This window comes from Dendropsophus ebraccatus, chromosome 1 (assembly GCF_027789765.1).
Source record: "Dendropsophus ebraccatus isolate aDenEbr1 chromosome 1, aDenEbr1.pat, whole genome shotgun sequence".
Lineage (NCBI taxonomy): Eukaryota > Metazoa > Chordata > Amphibia > Anura > Hylidae > Dendropsophus > Dendropsophus ebraccatus.
Window position 1 is genome coordinate 5,165,829 of NC_091454.1, and position 25,550 is coordinate 5,191,378.

General features: G+C 51.3%; 1 protein-coding gene across 16 annotated transcripts in view; it reads right to left on the reverse strand.

The window, feature by feature from the left end:
- MICAL3 (microtubule associated monooxygenase, calponin and LIM domain containing 3) overlaps window positions 1-25,550 on the reverse strand; it is an 80,499-nt gene that overhangs the window by 44,461 nt on the left and 10,488 nt on the right. For all 16 annotated transcript variants that reach the window (XM_069964275.1, XM_069964375.1, XM_069964313.1 and 13 more), the window contains exon 2: window positions 11-351. In XM_069964275.1, the coding sequence (XP_069820376.1) occupies window positions 11-274 (264 nt within the window). In that variant the 5' untranslated portion in view covers window positions 275-351. The remainder of the gene's footprint in view (window positions 1-10; window positions 352-25,550) is intronic.

Here is a 25,550-nt window from a genome sequence, read left to right on the forward strand (position 1 = left end):
GGTGTCCCACCTTGGTGTTGCTGCAGGCCTTGCCCTTCTTGTAATCCTTGTGACTCCCCCTCTTGTCCAGCTTCGACCACAGGGCCTTGGCCTTCCAGTAGTTGAGTTTGGACTTGAGCTTGTGGTAGAAGGATCGGTAGTCGCGCGGCTTCAGCTCTAAGTAGTCACATAATTCCTGGAAGCTCTTCAGCGTCCCCTTGCAGGTCGTGGCCTGGACAAAGCGGTCAAACAGGACGTGGGCTTGGTTTGTCTTATCATTGCGGCTGTCCTCCATTGCTCTAGGCTGGGCCGGGACCCACCGTCTTGTCTCTTTCCTGAGGAAGGCTTCTTCAAAGGACCGCCATCTCTAGCCTGAAACACGGAGGAGACAGAGGGTCAGGTGACTTATACAGCAGGTAACCGAAAATACAAGAAAAAGTAAGAACAGATGATGAATGGGGGGGCTGCAGGTAAACCACTATACAACAATATACTGAATAATACAGGACTGTATGATTCTCATTATTCTCACCCCCGGTATTACCTGACCCACACCTAACATCGAAGGCTCAAGGAGGACGACACCAGATCATACAGTCACCTCTCACCCCAGCCTGCCATGGCTGATACCAGAGAGTAATAGATTGTATATACCTGTCCTACAGTCACCTCCCCCCCCAGCCTGACATGGCTGATACCAGAGAGTAATAGATTGTATATACCTGTCCTACAGTCACCTCCCCCCCCAGCCTGACATGGCTGATACCAGAGAGTAATAGATTGTATATACCTGTCCTACAGTCACCTCCCCCCCCCAGCCTGACAAGGCTGATACCAGAGAGTAATAGATTGTATATACCTGTCCTACAGTCACCCCCCCCCAGCCTGACATGGCTGATACCAGAGAGTAATAGATTGTATAAACCTGTCCTACACCTCCCCCCCCAGCCTGACATGGCTGATACCAGAGAGTAATAGATTGTATATACCTGTCCTACAGTCACCTCCCCCCCCCCCAGCCTGACAAGGCTGATACCAGAGAGTAATAGATTGTATATACCTGTCCTACAGTCACCCCCCCCCAGCCTGACATGGCTGATACCAGAGAGTAATAGATTGTATAAACCTGTCCTACAGTCACCTCCCCCCCCCCCCCAGCCTGACAAGGCTGATACCAGAGCATAATAGATTGTATATACCTGTCCTACAGTCACCCCCCCCAGCCTGACATGGCTGATACCAGAGAGTAATAGATTGTATAAACCTGTCCTACAGTCACCCCCCCCCCCCCCCCAGTCTGATAAGGCTGATACCGGAGAGTAACAGACTGTATATAGACGTAGTATTAGAGTAGGGGCAGTGGGGTCAGATATACTTATATCCAGACATATAAGCTCCTTCCTGCAGTCTCGCCTTCCCGTCAGCGTTTCCCAATCTTTGTCGCAATGCCCCCCCCCCCTTGCCGGCCATCTGGGTCATCTATTTCAGCCAGACCATTACCCAACATCCTGAGCAGGAGACGGCATGTCAGGGGTTAATAGTCAGAGCCATTGTGTGAATCCAAGTCATGTGCGTCCCATCAGTTACGGATCCTGATAAACCTCTGATCCCCCGGCGGCGGCTGCAGGATCTGCGGTTACTTTGGCGCAAAATCAGACGTTCTGGAGAAACGTAATTAAAACACAACTCGCTCCTAATAAAACAAGTGGTCCCGTCCTCCCCGGACGCTGCGGTGGTTTTGGCGCGTGTGGCAGTGAGGAGGGGGGGGGGGGTATGTGGAGTCGCGTCCAACGTAAATAGGAGATGGCTGAGCATTGTGTGCAGCCATTATTATTCCTCCAAACAGTTCGCTATCGGCAACGCCGTATCCATGACCCCACGCATTTTACGTTACAATGTAAGACGGATAATATGGACCAGGGTCAGGAGTAACCGTGGTAACAGCGACAAACGTAACCATCACATCCGGATCCAGACCATACCTGGAAACCAGGGGGAAGAGAAGAATTCCCGATCCCTGACTGACCCCGCAGGAAGGGACGCAACCCCTGGGCCCAACTGCAGGAAGCACCAGGATTTCCTCCTTAAAGAGCCAGCAGCCTTATATCTGTGTATTAAATGGGTACTCCAGCAAAAATCCTTTTCTTACAAATTTAACTGGTTATATAGATTTGTAAATTACTTCTATTTAAAAATCTCCAGTCTTCCAGTAGTTATCAGCTGCTGTATGTCCTGCAGGAAGTGGTGTATTCTCTCCAGTCTGACACAGTGCTCTCTGCTGCCACCTCTGTCCATGTCAGGAACTGTCCAGAGCAGGAGAGGTTTTCTATGGGGATTTGCTGCTGCTCTGGACAGTTCTTGACATGGACAGAGGTGGCAGCAGAGAGCACTGTGTCAGACTGGAGAGAATACACCACTTACTGCAGGACATACAGCAGCTGATAAGTACTGCGAGACTGGAGATTTTTAAATTACAAACCGGTATAACTTTCAGACACAAGTTGATTTGAAATAAAAAAATTTTTTTTGCCAGAGTACACCTTTAAGCATGCCACCATCTACTGGTCCCTGTTATCAGCCTTGTCCAGCTGATCGCCACCTTCTCACCAGGTGGCGCTATATGGGACAGATACGACTAAACGCGGCACAGAGCAGCCATATAAGGCAGGTGGTGTTTATGGCTGATGCCAGAGAATAATAGCAGGGGAGACATAAGGTCACGGCGGATAGCGAGTGTGCCCTCAGATTTATATGGGCACAAAGTGTTTCCACTATAAACCTGTACTAGGACTCGGTGCCCCAGAGCAGCGCTCATCAAGAAGACTCATTTTTCCGCTGCTTCTCGGAAAGCTCTGACCTACTTTGCCCCTCAGAGTTATGGGACGTTCAATATTTATACAGGAATGGCTGAGAGAGAGGGTGGAATAATCCCGGACCCCAGAATAGAGTGACAGGACGTCAGATATAGGGGGTCTTACAGCAGAGGATGACCCCCGGACCCCCGCGGCCAGCCCAGCTGTGCGCCAGATTGCGGAGGATTAGATGTGTGACAGGACGGCTCATAGAGAACAGGTGTCTGGCACCACCCCGCGCCAGCTCCGATCATTCCCAAAGCCGCAGACTTACAGTTCATGATCTGCTGATGACCCAGGAGGCAACAAAGGGTTAACATGACAATCCCGGCTCTGCTGAACCTATTTCTAAGCGGAGGCAATAATCCCGGCCTGGAGCATACCGCCATATAGTGACAGGGAGCATTAGCTCCTCAATGCTTTTGTCAAATCAAATGGAAACAGTCAGCAAGTTGCTATATTACCGGCTACACATGGGGGATATAAGAGCGTATCCACACAGCGGGAATCTGCAGACTGCGTGTGAGCGCCGCAGTCACCTGACGTTACCCCAGCGGCGTGCTCACCAGGTAAGGATGTGGCGGCCATTGTTACAGGATCTCAGCAGACTGTGTGGGTGGCAGCGCCTGACAGCTCTCATAATAGAGCTCTGCGCATAGAGATGGCACAACGCGGAGCGCTGCTAAGGGTGATGGCGGGTGAGGATGCCGCACATTACTACTGACAGAGAGGGGGGACCGCCATCCTGCCCCCCTATAATCACATCACAGACAATGACACAGGGGGCCTCCATCCTGCACTGCCCCCCTATATACACATCCCATACAATGACACAGGGGGCCGCCATCCTGCACTGCCCCCCCATATACACATCCCGTCCATTAATATTTATGACTGTCATTACAGAGATTATCAATGATAAATAAAGCAGAGATGCAATCCCAGACACCACCACTGGACAGGTGAGGCGCTGTTCCTGAACGAAGCCGTCATGTTGAAGCCTACACAGGCCTGTCTAGAAATACTCTGTGCTGTGGGAGGATTCTGCCCCCTCTCCCCATGTAATTCAGTATGTGAAATACAACATAGTCTACACACTCCCCCCCCTGAAATGCTCTGTGCTGCTGGGACCACAGAAGCACATGATCTATAATTACCGTCCCCCGGGTCTCGGCTTCCTGCCATCATGTCAGGGTCCCGGGGGGGGGGGGCTTTTTTTCCGCTCTTCAGAGACACCTATGATGAGTACCGCTCACACACACGTAATAACATGGCCGTAGACACAAGTCAGCCACCATGATCCTGTGCGATCATCTCTTCAGCCAGAATAATAAGTCAATAGATAGAATAGAAGAATGTATGAATCCAATATACCACCACAGGACCCCCGGGAGGCGCTGACCTGACACAACCCCTCATCTCCTGACCGCAAACTTCTCCCATATTCCTGTGTAAAAACCGCCAGTCAGCCCCAAATCCTGCACTGTCAGCGTCCTCACCTCACAGCTCCTCACGTATCGTCCTCGGCGCCTGCCTAATGTCCTAACATGGAGCTGGACACCCGGCAGACGAGAAGGGCGGCCATTCAAACGCCCCGAGTGTGAGGTGATCCCAGAAGTGTCCTGGCTCACATCCCTCACACCTTCGGCGGCCATTATTACAAGGCGACAATAGGAGAGAAGCGTTATACAAGTGCGGTATTCTATCAGGTCTCTATGTTTCGCCTCACAAATCACTACAGAAACTCGAAATACACAGCTCTGTAGATATACCGAGCACAGTATTATGTGAGGCGACTACTGGGTTTATATAGTGATTTGTGAGGCGTAATATAATATAATGGTCACCTCACATAGTACCGTGGTCAGTATACCACAGTATGCTATAGTACCGCGCCTAGGGCTGTGGATATTGGGTTTATATAGTGATTTGTGAGGCGTAATATAATATAATGGTCACCTCACATAGTACCGTGGTCAGTATACCACAGTATGCTATAGTACCGCGCCTAGGGCTGTAGATATTGGGTGTCTATAGTGATTTGTGAGGCGTAATGTAATATATTGGTCACCTCACATAGTACCACGCTTAGTATACCTACAGGGCTGTGGATTTTGGGTTTGTATAGTGATTTGTGAGGCGTAATGCATAGTGTGGAATTATATCGGGTCACTATTATATTCTACTACACCTAATAAATCACTATACAAACCCCAAACTACTCTGAAATATCAGTAACCGAACCCTGAGAGGAAACCTAGCAACTATGATCGCCGTAAAGAGGCCTTTCACAGCAACCAATCAGAAAGGAGCTTCCTGCTGTGGAATAATGAGACCAAGAATTTGATTGGTTGTTATGAGCAACACCTCCTGCTCTATATCTTTACTATGGAAAGAGGCAGCCATGTTGTTCCTAGGCCACTATACATTTCTCTCTCTATCTATCTATCTATCTATATATATATACACACACACATACACACATATATATATATATATGTATATATATATATATATATATATATATATATATATATATATATGTGTGTATGTATATATATATATACACATACACATATATATATATATATATATATATATATATATATATATATATATATATATATATATATATATATATATATATATATCTCTATCACTGACATAACATGTATGCTTTACATCCAATCCACATCTAACAGCCAAGGAATCACCCAACAATGGTGACAGTATGGCTAACACTCACGAGTGGCGGTTTTCTTCCCCTCCCATAATAAATGCCGCCATTTATCATAACTAAGCGATTCTAATAAATTTATTTATTCAGATGTCCCATCCAGTATACAGGACACTGCGCTCCTCACACCCCGGCCGTGCCGCCAGACAAAGAGGCATTTATCAGGCCGGATCCCTGTACAGGCCTGCCATTGATGGAGCATCAGATCTCACGGAGGAAAACACACAGGAATCACAGTAATGGAGACGAGAGGCGACGACCGCCGCAATAAACCCTCCATTACTGCGTGAGTGTAATGTGAGATACAATGGAGATCGACAATCATCGGCTCACGGCGCTATAATGTCACTGAGCAGCGGATAGATGTAAACTCTAATGGAGTGTCACCGCGCCAGAGACATGACACCAATGCTGAACAGTGACATCTGTCCTGTCACCTCATCCCAAATCAATATCACAGCAAAGAGGAACACGATACAGGGGATCAAAATACAATGACAGCACCGATAATGGCTGACAACATGACATCTGATTATTAACCCAGTACTGTGTGTAACCCTGGAGATGAGACCACAGATACATACTAGAATATAACTACTGTAATACCGCCCCATATATACAGGAATATAACTACTATAATACTTCCCCTATATACAGGAATATAACTACTATAATACTTCCCCTATATACAGGAATATAACTACTATAATACTTCCCCTATATACAGGAATATAACTACTATAATACGGTTCAGGGAAGAAAGAGTGCTGCACCTCACACCTATGGCTGATACTAGTACCTCTCGGCTGCATAAAAAACATCAGATTTCTGTATGTGAATTGATCAAGCCACACTGCCCCATGTACCGTGTGCAGGTATCTGATACACATGGGTCCCTACACCAAGACCACACTGTGCCAGTCAGTGACCACCACCCCCGCAGGCGTGCACAGTCAGGGAAGGGAGGCCATGGAATGGCCCTGCAATCCCCATGCCACAGGACCAGACCCAAAAATGCCACACCAAAACCCAGCCAGCACCACCGGCGGAGGAAGCTGCCCCCAAACAGCACAAGTCTGGATAAGGTATTGCACTCACCATAGCTATCAAAGATAGAATGGGACAGACAGAAAGGATTAAAACCATGAGCACTCAGGTGTCTCCTGCTAATTGCGGCCATGTGGGTCTCACCAGGAGGAGTGCAAAACACGGAGAAAAGAGAGAAACAAAATACGGTTCAGAGAAGAAGAAGAGTGCTGCACCTCACACCTATGGCTGATACTAGTACCTCTCGGCTGCATAAAAAACATCAGAATTCTGTATGTGAATTGATCAAGTCACACTGCCCCATGTACCGCGTGCAGGTACCTGATACACATGGGTCTCTACACTAAGTTCACACTGTGCCAGTCAGCGACCACCAACCCCTCACCACAACTATAATACTGCCCCTATATACAGAGATATAACTACTATAATACTGCCTCCTATATACATGAAAATAACTACTATAATACTGCTCCCTATATACAAGAATATAACTACTATAATACTGCTCCTATATACAGGAATATACTACTATAATACTGCTCCTATATACAGGAATATAACTACTATAATACTGCTCCTATATAAAGGGATATAACTACTATAATACTGCTCCCTATATACAGGGATATAACTACTATAATACTGCTCCTATATACAGGGATATAACTACTATAATACTGCCCCCTATATACAGGGATATAACTACTATAATACTGCTCCCTATATACAGGAATATAACTACTATAATACAGCTCCTATATACAGGGATATAACTACTATAATACTGCTCCTATACACAGGAATATAACTACTATAATACTGCTCCTATATACAGGGATATAACTACTATAATACTGCTCCTATATACAGGAATATAACTACTATAATACTGCTCCTATATACAGGAATATAACTACTATAATACTGCTCCCTATATACAGGGATATAACTACTATAATACTGCTCCTATATACAGGAATATAACTACTATAATACTACTCCTATATACAGGAATATAACTACTATAATACAGTCTTTATTGATGTATATGGAGACAGTGATCACACAAGTGATGTAGAAAGATCCTGAGATTGCAGATGACTGCAGTGCGGGGCACATAACATCTTGTACACATGTCAGCTGGCATATGTCTCAGCGATGAGCTTGGCCCTCGGGCAGCTTCCTGTGTTCTCCTCCATCCTCTCTGCCCGGTCACAGGGTTTATTTTAGGGCAACGCTGTAATGCGGGGGCCGCCATTCCTGTGTTTGTAAACAGTTGCAGCATTGTTTGCTCACACCCCTCCTCTTGACCCAGTGAGTCTCTTCGGGTTTTATCCAGGGCCCGGGCCTTAGCGCAGCAGTGTGCAAGCCGTAGGCGGTGAGGATAAAGACTGTGAGCGAGAACGGCACAGTGTGCTGCTGTACAAGTCTTCAAGCCAGGGAATTGGGGATAGAGCATCAGCTTCTTGTATCAGGCACCAATGTGGCCTAAACTGTATAAAGTGTATTAGGTGGTAGGAGAACAGTAGTGACCAGCTATTATATATAGTAGTATATCCCTGTATATAGGAGCAGTATTATAGTAGTATATCCCTGTATATAGGAGCAGTATTATAGTAGTTATATTCCTGTATATAGGAGCAGTATTATAGTAGTATATTCCTGTATATAGGAACAGTATTATAGTAGTTATATTCCTGTATATAGGAGCAGTAATATAGTAGTTATATTCTTGTATATAGGAGCAGTATTATAGTAGTATATTCCTGTATATAGGAACAGTATTATAGTAGTTATATTCCTGTATATAGGAGCAGTATTATAGTAGTTATATTCTTGTATATAGGGGGCAGTATTATAGTAGTATATTCCTGTATATAGGAGCAGTAATATAGTAGTTATATCCCTGTATATAGGAGCAGTATTATAGTAGTTATATCCCTGTATATAGGAGCAGTATTATAGTAGTATATCCCTGTATATAGGAGCAGTATTATAGTAGTTATATTCTTGGATATAGGAGCAGTATTATAGTAGTATATTCCTGTATATAGGAGCAGTATTATAGTAGTTATATTCCTGTATATAGGAGCAGTATTATAGTAGTATATTCCTGTATATAGGAGCAGTATTATAGTAGTGATATAGTAGTTTCCTCTTGACAGGTCAGATAGTAAATTACTTAGTAGAGGGCGACACTGAGCTTAGTAGAAGAGAATATGTAATCTGCACCTTTATGTGAGCACAATAACACTTGCATTGTTTGTGTTATTATTAGAGGTGGAGTTGCCCTTTAATTCTCCATAGAGAACTATGACGCCTCCTGTAGGGATCGCGGTCTAATGATTTCCGCTTAGTGATCGCCTCTCCGTTTTCTTTTCTTCACCCTGTACTTAAGATTGTTTCTTTTCCTGTTTAGGGAGTGGGCAGAAGCGGCTGCTTTGTTGTAGCCTGCAGAACACGGTGTCACTAGATACGTGTCATAGCACAGAGAGTTACATCAAACAACGGCTTTACAATGAGCTTTGATAAAACATCTGGTTATATCATGAGTCAGTGAATGGCACCTCTCCTGCTGCACCATCTCCCCGGCCACCGGGGGCGTATGTTCACGGGGGGAAGAGCTTTACTATGAAAAGGTCCATAGTGCAGATAGAATATATCAATGATGACATGTGGTAAGACATGAGACCTACACACCTTATACTGCAGGAACAGCTATTCATCTAACACTGTTGTCCCCCTGAGCATCATGTGTATAGAGAGGTAGTCACAGCCCCGCCCCCTGTATATCCTGTGTATAGAGAGGTAGTTACAGCTCCGCCCCCTGGATGACATCACTCATAATGACGTGATCACTGAGCTTTAGGAAAGTGGGAAAACATTCAATATGGCTGCCACTACAGGGGCTGTTACCAAGCTTTCCCAGGAGCTGTATAGAGAACAGACTGGCTCATCCTCCATTCCTGTATGTCAGGGGTCTGGGAAAGCTGGGTAACAGCAGATGGAAGTACTGGGATAGAAGCCGGAGGATGCGTTCGTTTCAGCAGAGACCTGTGATATGTGACAGGTACATAACAGGCCGCACATCGGAGAAGACAGGAGACATTTATGAGTTCTCAGCAAACAGGGTTATCACACAGAGACATTTACAGGGCGGCCAGACACCATCGCAGCTGTGACCCTGATCTCACTACACAAGAAGGTTTACTATGTACAGTGAAGCAGGAGGCTCAGGATGAGCGCAGCTGATGCCACCCGCATATAGACAACTGATGGCAGAGATGTATGGAAGCAATAGACTGTCCATCTATAGGTGGGCGATGTCCCCTGAGGAGCAGGAGCCTCCCGGCCATATATACCAGGATTAGGTGTATGGAGTGTAATATGATGGCGGCTGGGAGGATTATACCGGTAATTATAACCTGCCGCATCTAATCGTCACATAAAGCTCCAACTGCAGCTATAAAAGACGTCTCCTCCACCATGAGGAGAACACACAGGCCGCCGGGGTGGAGGGCACAACAGTGCTGGGGGCTCCGCACACTGTATCACTGAGGGCAGGGTTAGATACACAGCTCCACAGACTGTATCACTGAGGGCAGGGTTAGATACACAGCTCCACAGACTGTATCACTGAGGGCAGGGTTAGATACACAGCTCCACAGACTGTATCACTGAGGGCAGGGTTAGATACACAGCTCTGCACACTGTATCACATATGGCAGGGTTAGATACACAGCTCTGCACACTGTATCACATATGGCAGGGTTAGATACACAGCTCTGCACACTGTGCCACACATGGCAGGGTTAGATACACAGCTCTGCACACTGTGCCACACATGGCAGGGATAGATACACAGCTCTGCACACTGAGCCACACATGGCAGGGATAGATACACAGCTCCGCAGACTGTGCCACACATGGCAGGGTTAGATACACAGCTCCGCACACTGAGCCACACATGGCAGGGTTAGATACACAGCTCCGCAGACTGTGCCACACATGGCAGGGTTAGATACACAGCTCTGCACACTGAGCCACACATGGCAGGGTTAGATACACAGCTCTGCACACTGAGCCACACATGGCAGGGTTAGATACACAGCTCTGCACACTGAGCCACACATGGCAGGGTTAGATACACAGCTCTGCACACTGAGCCACACATGGCAGGGATAGATACACAGCTCTGCACACTGAGCCACACATGGCAGGGTTAGATACACAGCTCCGCAGACTGTGCCACACATGGCAGGGTTAGATACACAGCTCTGCACACTGAGCCACACATGGCAGGGTTAGATACACATCTCCGCAGACTGTGCCACACATGGCAGGGTTAGATACACAGCTCCGCAGACTGTGCCACACATGGCAGGGTTAGATACACAGCTCTGCAGACTGTATCACACATGGCAGGGTTAGATACACAGCTCCGCACACTGTATCACAGATGTCTGGGTCCTGTAACCCACAACACCCGAGATACTGAGGGGGCGAGAGGGCGAGGAGGACGCCCAGACCAGAACCCGGAACATTCCTCTAATGGGATGGGAGAGTGTCCCAAACCTGCAGCCCATCCCCCGACTATATACCCCTACAATGTAATATATCCACATCTATATACCCCTACAGTGTATTGTATCCACATCTATCCACCCCTACAGAGTACTCATATATATATATATATATACACATACACACACACACATATACATATATATAGGGGTGACCCCGGTTACCGATGACAGGCAGCTGTAGGGTTAATGCTGAGCTGGATGTGCGGCCTCCTTCCAGTCTACATGCCGGGGACCTATTGTCTCCATATTTGGCGCGGAGTGTCACCTCGCTGGCAGCGGCACAATAGAGGTACAACACCTGCCTGGGCCGAGTATACGGAGGGCACACCTGTAGTGATCCCATCACCCGTACACAGCACTATAGTATATAGCATCCTGCGGTATATATGTATTACATGAGATCAGGGGCAGCAGACAGCCTACCTGCTGATGGTCTCCACAATGCATCCCCAATGTGTTACCTCAACTGTATCAGGTTATGTGTGACCGTGGTGTTATATACAGAGCCATCACAATATACAGATATAAAGGAGGAGGCAGCGTCATACAGAGCGGTGACAGCTGCCGGGAGAGATAACATTACTGACACCATCACATGGAGGACGGCCGGAGATCATGACTGTATATACTGTATCCATCGGCCCCCTGACCGTATACTATATACTGTACAGTATCCATCATACTCCTGACCGTATACTATATACTGTACAGGATCCATTATCCTCCTGCCTGTGTACTATATACCGTACTGTATCCATCAGCCCCCTGACCGTATACTATATACTGTATATTATCCATCATACTCCTGACCGTATACTATATACTGTACAGTATCCATCATACTCCTGACCGTATACTATATACTGTACAGGATCCATTATCCTCCTGCCTGTGTGCTATATACTGTACTGTATCCATCGGCCCCCTGATCGTATACTGAGCACTGGATCCAGGAGCCTCAGAAGATGCCCCCGGCATCGCAGAGGGAAGAAATCACGCATATAACATATGAAAGACTGCGATACATCATATCCTATAGAGAGCACATAGGCTTGGATACATTACACACTGCTGACTAACGTGTGATACCTCATGCTGAGCTATAGTATCTAATCCTTTAATGTGTGATACCTCATGCTGAGCTATAGTATCTAATCCTTTAATGTGTGATACCGCATGCTGAGCTACAGTAACTAATCCTATAATGTGTGATACAGTCTTTTAGAACGGTGTATCTAACCCTAATGTGTGATACTGTCTGCTCTACTGCTGTATCTAATCAATTTCTGTGTGATACCACTAGCCTTGTACTGTTTGCTGAGCTGTGTACTCTGTACTGTGTGATACTCTGTGCTGGGCTGAGTATCTAAGCCTATCATGTGACTGAGACTGCTAAACCAGTGATTTTCAACCAGTGTGCCGCGGCACAACACATGGTCGGGTGTGCCACGGGGAAAGTTCCCCAAACTATGGTGCCCCTGTGTTTTGTTTCCCGGCAATGTGCAGCGATCAGTGGCGGATTATAATTATGGTGGAGAGAAGCACAGGAGAGAAGCACAGGAGAGAAGCAGGGGGAAGAGAAGCACAAGAGAGAAGCACAGGAGAGAAGCAGGGGGAAGAGAAGCACAGGAGAGAAGCATGGGGGAGAAGTACAGGAGAGAAACATGGTGGAGAGAAGCACAGGAGAGAAACATGGGGGAGAGAAGCACAGGAGAGAAGCAGGGGGAAGAGAAGCACAGGAGAGAAGCAGGGGGAAGAGAAGCACAGGAGAGAAGCATGGGGGAGAGAAGCACAGGAGAGAAGCAGAGGGGAGAAGTATGGTGGAGAGAAGCATGGGGGAGAGAAGCACAGGAGAGAGGCAGAGGGGAGAAGTATGGTGGAGAGAAGCACTGGAGAGAAGCAGGGGGGAGAAGTATGGTGGAGAGAAGCACAGGAGAGAAGCAGGGGGGAGAAGTATGGTGGAGAGAAGCACAGGAGAGAAGCACAGGAGAGAAGCATGGGGGAGAGAAGCACAGGGGAGAAGTATGGTGGAGAGAAGCACTGGAGAGAAGCAGGGGGGAGAAGTATGGTGGAGAGAAGCACAGGAGAGAAGCATGGGGGAGAGAAGCACAGGAGAGAAGCCGGGGTGAGAAGTATGGTGGAGAGAAGCACGGGAGAGAAGCAGGGGGGAGAAGTATGGTGGAGAGAAGCATGGGGGAGAAGTATGGAGGAGAGAAGCACAGGAGAGAAGCCGGGGTGAGAAGTATGGTGGAGAGAAGCACGGGAGAGAAGCCGGGGTGAGAAGTATGGTGGAGAGAAGCACGGGAGAGAAGCAGGGGGGAGAAGTATGGTGGAGAGAAGCATGGGGGAGAAGAAAACAGGCCCAGGTTTCACACCGAGTATAAATATATTTAGAATCTATATTATTAACTATATGTATAATATGTCCTGTTTTAGTGTCATTTTGTGCCATTTTGGTTGGTGGTGTGGCCCGGGATTTTTTAAGTATAAAAAGTGTGCCGCGGCTCAAAAAAGGTTGAAAATCTCTGTGCTAAACAATGTGTCTAATTCTACCAAGCATGATGCTATCTGCTGAGCTACAGTATCTAAGCCTAAAATCTATGATTGTGATACTGTCCGCTGAACAGTGTATCTAATGCTAACATCTGACCTTATCTTGCGGCAGCCATGTTGGAGCCTCCCCGATGCCAAGTGGTGGTGTCTCTTTTCCTGTGATAAATGACAAGTGTCACATAACAGGGATACACTACGGGGGAGGGGAGAGGACAGCGCTGTGTGAACACTGTCACATCTCCTGAACAAACAGGAGCCAACATTACACCAACAGGCTGAGAAGTCGTGTACTTGGGGATGCTGGGTGACCAATATGGCCACCATTACACTGCAGTGTTCAGCCGGGTAACAACCAACATGGCCGCCATTACACTGTAGTAGGGCTGGGCGATTAATCGAATTAATTCGATTAATCGCCCAGACAGTTAGAATCGATTTGATTTTTTGTGAAAATCGTAAATTCGATTTTCACAAAAAATCATTGCGGGCGGCGCGGTAAAGTGTCGGGTCCGGAGAGAGTTGCAGGACGGCGCGGTGAGGTGCAGGGCCGGCGGTCAGGAGAGATGTGGTATCGGCGGCTCCAGCCTCTTCACAGAGCCGCGGCTGACCTCTCCCGCCCCTTACACGTTAGTGCCGCGCTGAGCTGCGTCCCGCTCTCTTCCTGTCACACGTGCAGGTCCTGTTCTGTGGAGGAGGCGGCAGGGATCGCAGCAGAAGGAGAGAACGTCGCTGCCCGCTGTACAGCTCCAGGACCCGCAGCGACGTTCTCTCCTTCTGCTGCGATCCCTGCCGCCTCCTCCACAGAACAGGACCTGCACGTGTGACAGTAAGAGAGCGGGACGCAGCTCAGCGCGGCACTAACGTGTAAGGGGCGGGAGAGGTCAGCCGCGGCTCTGTGAAGAGGCTGGAGCCGCCGGTACCACATCTCTCCTGACTGCCGGCCCTGCACCTCACCGCGCAGTCCTGACACTTTACCACGCCTGCCTAGTCCCCCTCAGCTGCCCCATACCCCCTCAGTGTCCCCTCAGCTGCCCCATACCCCCTCAGTGTCCCCTCAGCTGCCCCATACCCCCTCAGCTGCCCCATACCCCCTCAGTGTCCCCTCAGCTGCCCCATACCCCCTCAGTGTCCCCTCAGCTGCCCCATACCCCCTCAGTGTCCCCACAGCTGCCCCATACCCCCTCAGCTGCCCCATACCCCCTCAGCTGCCCCATACCCCTGAGTGACCCCCAGCCGGCTTCATATCCCTCAGTGACCCCCAGCCTGCCCCATACCCCTCAGTGACCCCCAGCCTGCCCCATACCCCTCAGTGACCCCCAGCCTGCCCCATACCCCTCAGTGTCCCCTCAGCTGCCCCATACCCCTCAGTGACCCCCAGCCTGCCCCATACCCCTCAGTGACCCCCAGCCTGCCCCATACCCCTCAGTGTCCCCTCAGCTGCCCCATACCCCTGAGTGACCCCCAGCCTGCCTCATACCCCTCAGTGACCCCCAGCCTGCCTCATACCCCTCAGTGACCCCCAGCCTGCCCCATACCCCTCAGTGACCCTTAGCCTGCTTCATACCCCTCAGTGACCCCCAGCCTGCCTCATACCCCTCAGTGACCCCCAGCCTGCCCCATACCCACTCAGTGACCCCCAGTCCACCCCATACCCCCTCAGTAGTACTACTACACCCATCATCTATACCCGTACTACTACCACACTCCTCATCTTTACCTGTACTATTACACCCCTTATCCACTATACCCTCACTACTACTCCCTACCTAGATGAAGGCACAAAGAAGATCGCCTATACTATATGGGGGCACAGAGTACATAGGGCACATATTTGGGAAAACTACTTATATGGGGCACACAATGTGTTTGTCTACTACATGGGGGCACAGGAGGAGCACTGTTACACTGGGAAACAATATAGTTGTCTCAAACGTCAATAAAATCGTATCTGATGCTGCAGGGAGAAAAATGTCCTATTTATTTAGCAAAAACAAAAAAAATCGAGATTTAAATCGAGAATCGTCCAAAATTTTTTAAAAAAATCGAGATTTTATTTTTTGGCCATATCGCCCAGCCCTACACTGTAGCGTCCATAGTGACCGGCCTCGTGACAGCCAACATGGCCACCATTACAGTGACAGTCATGTAGAGCTGACTGCATGTACATGTGGTAAAATAGTGGGACGAGTGCCCTGTATCGGCCATAACAAGGTGGACCTGCCGCTCAGGGCCCTCAGACAGCCAGATGACGAGTCTTGTGGCAGCCATATTGTCATCAGCTGGGTGAGGCCGCATATCTTCTGAAGATTGGGTGGGACCAGGGACCTCAGAATTACTAGAAATCTGACATTTTCCTTACACACAACAAGTTACAACGAGCAGGAGGCAGCACGAGCTGTGACAGGAAGAGAGTGCCGAAACTACAACAACCAGACAGGCCGATGCGAGCGAGAGAGACATGACGGGACCGGAGAAGTATGCAACCACGTAACCGCGACACCGGGGCCCAAGAGCGAGGGCAGGAGGCGAGACACCGAGGCCCAAGAGCGGGGGCAGGAGGCGCGACACCGAGGCCCAAGAGCGGGGGCAGGAGGCGCGACACCGAGGCCCAAGAGCGGGGGCAGGAGGCGCGACACCGAGGCCCAAGAGCGGGGGCAGGAGGCGCCAAACCGAGGCCCAAGAGCGGGGGCAGGAGGCGCCAAACCGAGGCCCAGGAGCGGGGGCAGGAGGCGCCAAACCGAGGCCCAAGAGCGAGGGCAGGAGGCGCCACAGCGAGGCCCAAGAGCGGGGGCAGGAGGCGCCACAGCGAGGCCCAAGAGCGAGGGCAGGAGGCGCCACAGCGAGGCCCAAGAGCGAGGGCAGGAGGCGCCACAGCGAGGCCCAAGAGCGAGGGCAGGAGGCGCCACAGCGAGGCCCAAGAGCGAGGGCAGGAGGCGCCACAGCGAGGCCCAAGAGCGAGGGCAGGAGGCGCCACAGCGAGGCCCAAGAGCGAGGGCAGGAGGCGCCACAGCGAGGCCCAAGAGCGAGGGCAGGAGGCGCCACAGCGAGGCCCAAGAGCGAGGGCAGGAGGCGCCACAGCGAGGCCCAAGAGCGAGGGCAGGAGGCGCCAAACCGAGGCCCAAGAGCGGGGGCAGGAGGCGCCACAGCGAGGCCCAAGAGCGAGGGCAGGAGGCGCCACAGCGTGGCCCAAGAGCGAGGGCAGGAGGCGCCACAGCGAGGCCCAAGAGCGAGGGCAGGAGGCGCCACAGCGAGGCCCAAGAGCGAGGGCAGGAGGCGCCACAGCGAGGCCCAAGAGCGAGGGCAGGAGGCGCCACAGCGAGGCCCAAGAGCGAGGGCAGGAGGCGCCACAGCGAGGCCCAAGAGCGAGGGCAGGAGGCGCCACAGCGAGGCCCAAGAGCGAGGGCAGGAGGCGCCACAGCGAGGCCCAAGAGCGAGGGCAGGAGGCGCCACAGCGAGGCCCAAGAGCGAGGGCAGGAGGCGCCACAGCGAGGCCCAAGAGCGAGGGCAGGAGGCGCCACAGCGAGGCCCAAGAGCGAGGGCAGGAGGCGCCACAGCGAGGCCCAAGAGCGAGGGCAGGAGGCGCCACAGCGAGGCCCAAGAGCGAGGGCAGGAGGCGCCACAGCGAGGCCCAAGAGCGAGGGCAGGAGGCGCCACAGCGAGGCCCAAGAGCGAGGGCAGGAGGCGCCACAGCGAGGCCCAAGAGCGAGGGCAGGAGGCGCCACAGCGAGGCCCAAGAGCGAGGGCAGGAGGCGCCACAGCGAGGCCCAAGAAAGTTATTGGTTCAGCACGGTGGCTCAGTGGTTAGCACTGTAGCCTTGCAGCACTGAGGTCCTGGGTTCAAATTCCACCAAGGGCAACATCTGCAAAGAGTTTGTATGTTCTCTCCGTGTTTGCGTGGGTTTCCTCCGGGTACTCCGGTTTCCTCCCAAAACATACAGATTGGTGAATTTAGATTGTAAGCCCTATAGGGGACAGGGAGTAATAATTGGCAAAACTATGTGAAGTGCTGCGGAATCTGTGTGCGCTAATAATAATAATTATTATTATTATTAGTATTAGTATTATTATTAGTATTATTAGTAGTAGTATTATTATTATTAGTATTATTATATCAGCGGTGGCGACCATGTCAGCTCCCTGGGCCCCGGCCGCTACATGATCTGCTGCCAAGTGCCCAAAATAGTCTTCGACACTGAGCGACAACACATACAAGAGACTGTGGCCATAACCTTCTATAGGAGACATGTGACCGTCTCATGACCTCTCACCGGGATTGCTCCACCCCAGTATACAATATATCGGATTACTTTTAAAGGGGTAGTACTAACAGTCCGTAAGGCTGGGACCCCCGGCTGGTGAATTAATCACATATAGATGGCGCCCATCTCCTCACAGTCTGATAATCCAGCAGTGACATGGAGCTATAGCCCAGCGAGGGAAGCGTGATGTCATAATCCCCGGCTGTCATCACCTGCACAGCTGCCGTGACGCTGCGTCTATCCGACACCAGATTACCTGCTACTGATTCACAGTCAGAAGCTGGGGATTATGGGTGAGAGTGGGCTGGGGGCCGGAGGATTAGAAGGTAACACCAATAGATTCCATGTCCTGGACCCCGGAGGTGAGGACAGCGCACTGATCCCCGCACTACTGACCTTTATAGCAGATTACACAGTGACCACATATACTGATCCCTCCACCCAGCTACATCCTGTATAAGGGTAGCTTCACACTTACCGTATCGCTGTATATTTAACGCTGCATTTTTATCACTGTGTGTTTGGTGCGATTTTTACATGCGAGTTTTGATTTTCACATGATTTTCATGTGAAAATCAAAACTCACATGTAAAAATCGCACCAAAAACGCAGCGATAAAAACACAGCGTTAAATATGCAGCGATACGGTAAGTGTGAAGCTACCCTTATACCCCAGAGCTGCACTCACTATTCTGCTGGTGGGGTCACTGTGTACATACATTACTGATCCTGAGTTACATCCTGTATTATACCCCAGAGCTGCACTCACTATTCTGCTGGTGGGGTCACTGTGTACATACATTACTGATCCTGAGTTAAATCCTGTATTATACTGCAGAGCTGCACTCACTATTCTGCTGGTGAGGTCACTGTGTACATACATTACTGATCCTGAGTTCCATCCTGTATTATACCCCAGAGCTGCACTCACTATTCTGCTGGTGGGGTCACTGTGTACATACATTACTGATCCTGTACTGATCCTGTATTATACTCCAGAGCTGCACTCACTATTCTGCTGGTGAGGTCACTGTGTACATACATTACTGATCCTGTACTGATCATGTATTATACTCCAGAGCTGCGCTCACTATTCTGCTGGTGAGGTCACTGTGTACATACATTACTGATCCTGAGTTCCATCCTGTATTATACCCCAGAGCTGCGCTCACTATTCTGCTGGTGGGGTCACTGTGTACATACATTACTGATCCTGAGTTACATCTTGTATTATACCCCAGAGCTGCACTCACTACTCTGCGGTTGGGGTCACTGTGTTTCCCTATGGATATCTCCTGGATAATGTTGGTGTGTGTCAGGGCCAGGAAGGGGTTACTGGTCAGGATGAGTAGAGGATTCCAGGGTGGATGGCGGTGTGCTCTGAGGTCATGGTGACACTGGGCGGTAAGCACATCACTCTATATAGAAAGGATGAGTGTACAGTAATAAGCCAGCTGCTGCAGCACCTGTGTCAGTCTTCACCGATGGGGGCGCTGTGCACTGACTATATCAAGTGGTATGGGGGTATACTGGGTGAGGACCCCCAGTGTGGTGGTATCCCTGGTGACCTCCCCCCCCTGTACGGTGGTATCCTGGGCAATGACCCCCAGTATGGCGGTATACTGGCTGACACCCAGCTTTCCCCTTGTACCCCGGGCATCCTTACACTTCCTGCCCCTCCTCAGTGATGCCGCCATGTGGTGTGGCCGCGGTGATTATCCTCCGGAGACGTCTCCTCATCCTCCTTCCATTTATGTCATTTTTAGCCCATCGACTGTGGGTGCGTGTCACTGCCTGACTATAATAAACACAGCGGGGGAGGGGCCGGCCATTATCTGTCTCCTGAAGAACATGGAGCGCTGCTGCCAAACCCACAACCCCCTGCAGAGACCGCCCCGCCTGGACACCGAGGGGTTAACGTCTCTGGCGTAATTATAGACCGTAACACAGCAGCATATGCGTGGCACAGAAACTATATATATATATACACACACACACACATCAAACCTCCTATAGGATCAAGGGAGGTGCAGTGACTGCAACCAAACCAGACAAGGGTGCAAAATTATCAACAACCAATCACAGCACAGCTTTCATTTCTTAGTTCTTACCCATAGCAACCAATCACAACAAAGCTTTCAATTGGCCAGAGTAGTGTAAAAAATGTATACTGCGCTGTGATAGGTTGCTATGGGTAACCGAGCAGTGTAAGAAATGAAAGCTGCGCTGTGATAGGTTGCTATGGGTAACCGAGCAGTGTAAGAAATGAAAGCTGCGCTGTGATAGGTTGCTATGGGTAACCGAGCAGTGTAAGAAATGAAAGCTGCGCTGTGGTTGGTTGCTATGGGTAACCGAGCAGTGTAAGAAATGAAAGCTGCGCTGTGATAGGTTGCTATGGGTAACAAGTACAATATTGATAAAACAGACCCAATGGCTGGCGTGTAGCCGTGATCTCAGATGGGAGGGTCCCGGCTTACGATGGGCGGAGCTTTCGGCGTCCTCCATACATCCATTACCGGGATTAGCCAGATGACTAAAGGAGGAAAACTAAACTAAGCCGGGAAGATTAGGTTTTTTGGAAGACGGAGGAAAATGCGGTTTTCTCTATTTATTCTGCGATTAAGACGTTTTATTCATCGATCTCCATCCCCTGATGTGTGAAAGGCGTCGTCCTCAGTATACAGCCCTGAAACGTAGCTATGAAGAGACAATGATACAAAGAGGCAGAGACTGGGAGGGTAGATGCAAAGTCGCATGAGGGCATCCCCATCCCAGAAGCCTCTGAGGCTTTATCAAAGTGGATGGAGGGCAAACATTAATGTCCCCCAGACTTCATCAGACAGTATCAGAAGACCACCACACCTGGGATGATATCTACCCGCCTGCAACTTTGCATCTACACTCCAAATAGGATGCACTGAGTAACCCTTCAGCAATGTCTGCCCATCCCCCCCCCCCCCCCCCCCCGAGGATATAGAACGTGATGACATCAGAGCCCTGTGTATACCTTTGCATCCCTATTTATAAGGATCTACAGTGCCGTTCATCCTGAGCCCCCTGCTTCACCAGTATAAGGTCACAACCATAGGAGAGGTGGGGAGGACTGCGGCTCTCAGAAAGCTGGATGGCAGCCGTCAATGTCATCCAGCCTCCCGCAGAAACAAAACGAATGGCTGCGTACATGAGGAAACATCTCCGACAGGAAGACGGGACAGGAAAGACGCGCATTTAGCGGATAAATTATTCATGGAAACTTCTCATTCTGCCATCACTTAATCAGAGCAAGAAAACAGTGCGGGAAACGGCAGGAGAAAGACGACGTGGTCAGGTGACCGGGAGGATCTGGAAGCCATTTCAGTCAGCTGCTAGGTGGCGCTGTGCTATTGCTTCCTCTCTGTATTGGTGGACAATGAAGGAACTTTATGGGTTAAAGCGGTAGTTCAACCCAAAAAAAAATTTGTTCAAAACTGGTGCCAAAAAGTGCCAGAGATTTACGTCAATTAAAAAAATCTCCAATCTTCCAGTACAGCTGCTGTATGTCCTGCAGGAAGTGGTGTATTCTCTCCAGTGTGACACAGTGCTCTCTGCTGCCACCTCTGTCCATGTCAGGAACTGTCCAGAGCAGGAGAGGTTTTCTATGGGGATTTGCTGCTGCTCTGGACAGTTCCTGACATGGACAGAGGTGGCAGCAGAGATCACTGTGTCAGACTTGGGAGAATACATCAGTTGCTGCAGGACATACAGCAGCTGATAAGTAGTGGAAGACTGGGGATTTTTCGATAAAAGTTAATTACAAATCTCTGGAACTTTCTGGCACCAGTTGATTTGAAAGAAAATTTTTGGTGAACAATCCCTTTAAAGATGTCCGTTCCGGGTTGTGACCAGGTGTACAGGTAGATGGCGCAGCGTTCGAGTAAGATAAGAGAGCAGAGGACAAACACCCCCCTGCCGCTTTGTCCTCTCCCAAAGTTACACATAGAGGACTCTGTGTACATGGTTGGAAGGGACAGAGGAGTCCAGATCAGGGATGGGGGACCTTCAGCTGTTGCAAAACTACAAATCCCAGCATGCTATGGCTGTCCAGGCATGATGGGAGTTGTAGTTTGTGGCTGAAGGTTCCCCCACCCCTGGTGTAGGAAGAGGGCACGTGCATGCTCAGTGTGCATGTGTGTGATACATAGAGGAACCCTCTGTACACACCGCACAGCCTGTTATAAACCATACACACCGGTCACATGACCAGCCGAGAAGCAGCACTCCCATATAACGGTGACGAGAGAAAAACACATGGCAACAGGCGGCGGCCGCCCCACCAACAAGGCAATGAGTCACTGAACACGTCTGATCACTACTGATCCTGCACACGGGTCATCCGGCTCTCCCAGAGTCCTGCAAGGCAGAGCTGTGTGAGCTCAGGGGGATGAGGTTACCCAGCGTCACCCGATCCTCCATCCCTGGAGATCCATTACACCCTGACCAATAGTGACCCAGATGTGAGCTGCAGGGGGCGAGTAACCGGAGACCACCACACCCCGAAATATACCACACAGGAGCCCGGCAGTCAGTATATATAACATCCACCTGTGGGGTCCTGCCACCCCCTATACTAGAGGTTATATCAGCGGTATAAGGATCCTTACTGTCTCTGAAGCACAAGGCTCCCTCTCCTCATCTCACTGCTTAGTGTAACCCCTTCCTGGCTGCTCCCAATCCCAGCGCATCAGTAACCCCTTCCTGGCTGCTCCCAACATCAGCGCATCGGTAACCCCTTCCTGGCTGCTCCCAACATCAGCGCATCGGTAACCCCTTCCTGGCTGCTCCCAATCCCAGCGCATCGGTAACCCCTTCCTGGCTGCTCCCAATCCCAGCGCATCAGTAACCCCTTCCTGGCTGCTCCCAATCCCAGCGCATCAGTAACCCCTTCCTGGCTGCTCCCAATCCCAGCGCATCAGTAACCCCTTCCTGGCTGCTCCCAATCCCAGCGCATCGGTAACCCCTTCCTGGCTGCTCACAATCCCAGGGCATCAGTAACCCCTTTCTGGCTGCTCACAATCCCAGCGCATCAGTAACCCCTTCCTGGCTGCTCCCAATCCCAGCGCATCAGTAACCCCTTCCTGGCTGCTCACAATCCCAGGGCATCAGTAACCCCTTTCTGGCTGCTCACAATCCCAGCGCATCAGTAACCCCTTCCTGGCTGCTCCCAATCCCAGCGCATCAGTAACCCCTTCCTGGCTGCTCCCAATCCCAGGGCATCAGTAACCCCTTCCCTCCATATACAATTTTTACTAATGTACTGTGAATCATCTGGCGGCGCAGCAGTGAGGAGTAAGTGTCTCCTGTGACTGGTCAGACATGTAAGGGTAAGGATATCCCTATGTATATACTGCTGAGGGGGGACACCGCTCCTGCCCCCCGGGATGTAGAGGATGAGATATCTGTGCACTAGGGAGGGGGCTCAATACTGCCAGTAACAGGTGAATGTAACACCGCCAGGCTCCTTGGAGATGACAGGCGCCATGACACTTCATGCTGGGGATTCCACTACAGTAGCAAGGTGAACAAATCCTTGAAGGCCCTTTACACAAGGTGAGCCATATGACGGGCGGGGCTGTGACAACCCTGTGTATACAGAGCACCCCATATAATCTACAGCCTCAGCCATGTCAGTTCCTGGAAAGCTGGGTGACAACTCACATGAGTAAGAGCAGCAGCAGCCGGCAGAGCCTTTACCGACCTTCATATGGCGCCTGGTGCTGGTGCACGGCCGGTCACATGACTATGCAGAACGTCTCATTACGGCCCAAGATCATTCAACCAGAAAACCACAGAAAGCTTTTACAAGAACAAACAGAAGAGAAAGCAGAACGAGGCAGCGGCAGCACAGCCACCAGGGGGCGTGAGGTCCCAGCACCTGTATCAGGACAGCCATGGGCTGATATACACAGGTCACATGATTAGGGGGCAGCTCAGTATATAGAGGGTTATCCTCAGGGACCTCCCCAGGGCCACTCCTGGGAGCACAGGTGCAGCAGACCGGCTGAATAGGCCTCAGCCTCCTTTATCCTCATTGTACAACACACAAAGCCGGTTACGGTGTCTTATAACGAGAGAATGAGACCGATCCCGGCGAAAGCAAACGGCAGCGTGTACAGAGGAGCGTGCCCCCCCCCACCATACCCCCCAGTGCTGCTCCTGCCAAGGCTCTGGGTATAAATAGCCGTGACAGAAGGAATCTGCCGCCTCAGTGCCAGGGAGAGCCGCCAATCACAGACCCCCGAGGACCCCGCAACATGAATTATACATTACATCCAGAAGCCTGCACCGCCCACCGCCGGGGAGAATGGAGCGCCGGCTCCGCGGCCCAGCACCGCCGGGGAGGATGGAGCGCCGGCTCCGCGGCCCAGCACCGCCGGGGAGGATGGAGCGCCGGCTCCGCGGCCCAGCACCGCCGGGGAGGATGGAGCGCCAGCACCGCCGGGGAGGATGGAGCGCCGGCTCCGCGGCCCAGCACCGCCGGGGAGGATGGAGCGCCAGCACCGCCGGGGAGGATGGAGCGGCAGCTCCGCGGCCCAGCACCGCCGGGGAGGATGGAGCGCCAGCACCGCCGGGGAGGATGGAGCACCAGCACCGCGGCCCAGCACCGCCGGGGAGGATGGAGCGCCGGCTCCGCGGCCCAGCACCGCCGGGGAGGATGGAGCGCCAGCTCCGCGGCCCAGCACCGCCGGGGAGGATGGAGCGCCAGCACCGCCGGGGAGGATGGAGCGCCAGCACCGCCGGGGAGGATGGAGCGCCGGCTCCGCGGCCCAGCACCGCCGGGGAGGATGGAGCGCCGGCTCCGCGGCCCAGCACCGCCGGGGAGGATGGAGCGCCGGCTCCGCGGCCCAGCACCGCCGGGGAGGATGGAGCGCCGGCTCCGCGGCCCAGCACCGCCGGGGAGGATGGAGCGCCGGCTCCGCGGCCCAGCACTGAGGGAGATGGGGAGGATGGAGCGTCAGCTCCGCGGCCCAGCACTGAGGGAGATGGGGAGGATGGAGTGTCAGCTCTGCGGCCCAGCACTGAGGGAGATGGGGAGGATGGAGTGTCAGCTCTGCGGCCCAGCACTGAGGCTCCTGTATAACCCAAGTATCCGGCTGATGTATCCGAGCGTCACATGACCAGGAGAAGAATAATCCCACAGAGCAGGAGGTAAACAAGAGCGGACGGCTCCTCCACTTGCCACACACTACAGGCCCCGCACCGGCCCGGGCAACTGATCACCACAGACCGGGCCCCAAATTATCATCAGCCAGGGGCCACCACTACTAATCACCACCAACAAGGCCCCTCACCATCACCGACCGGCCGTGGCCCCTCACCATCACCGACCCCCACGGCCGTGGCCCATCACCATCACTGACACCCACCCTCACCGACCCCCCACGGCCGTGGCCCCTCACCCTCACTGCCCCCCACGGCCGTGGCCCCTCACCCTCACTGCCCCCCACGGCCGTGGCCCCTCACTGCCCCCCACGGCCGTGGCCCCTCACTGCCCCCC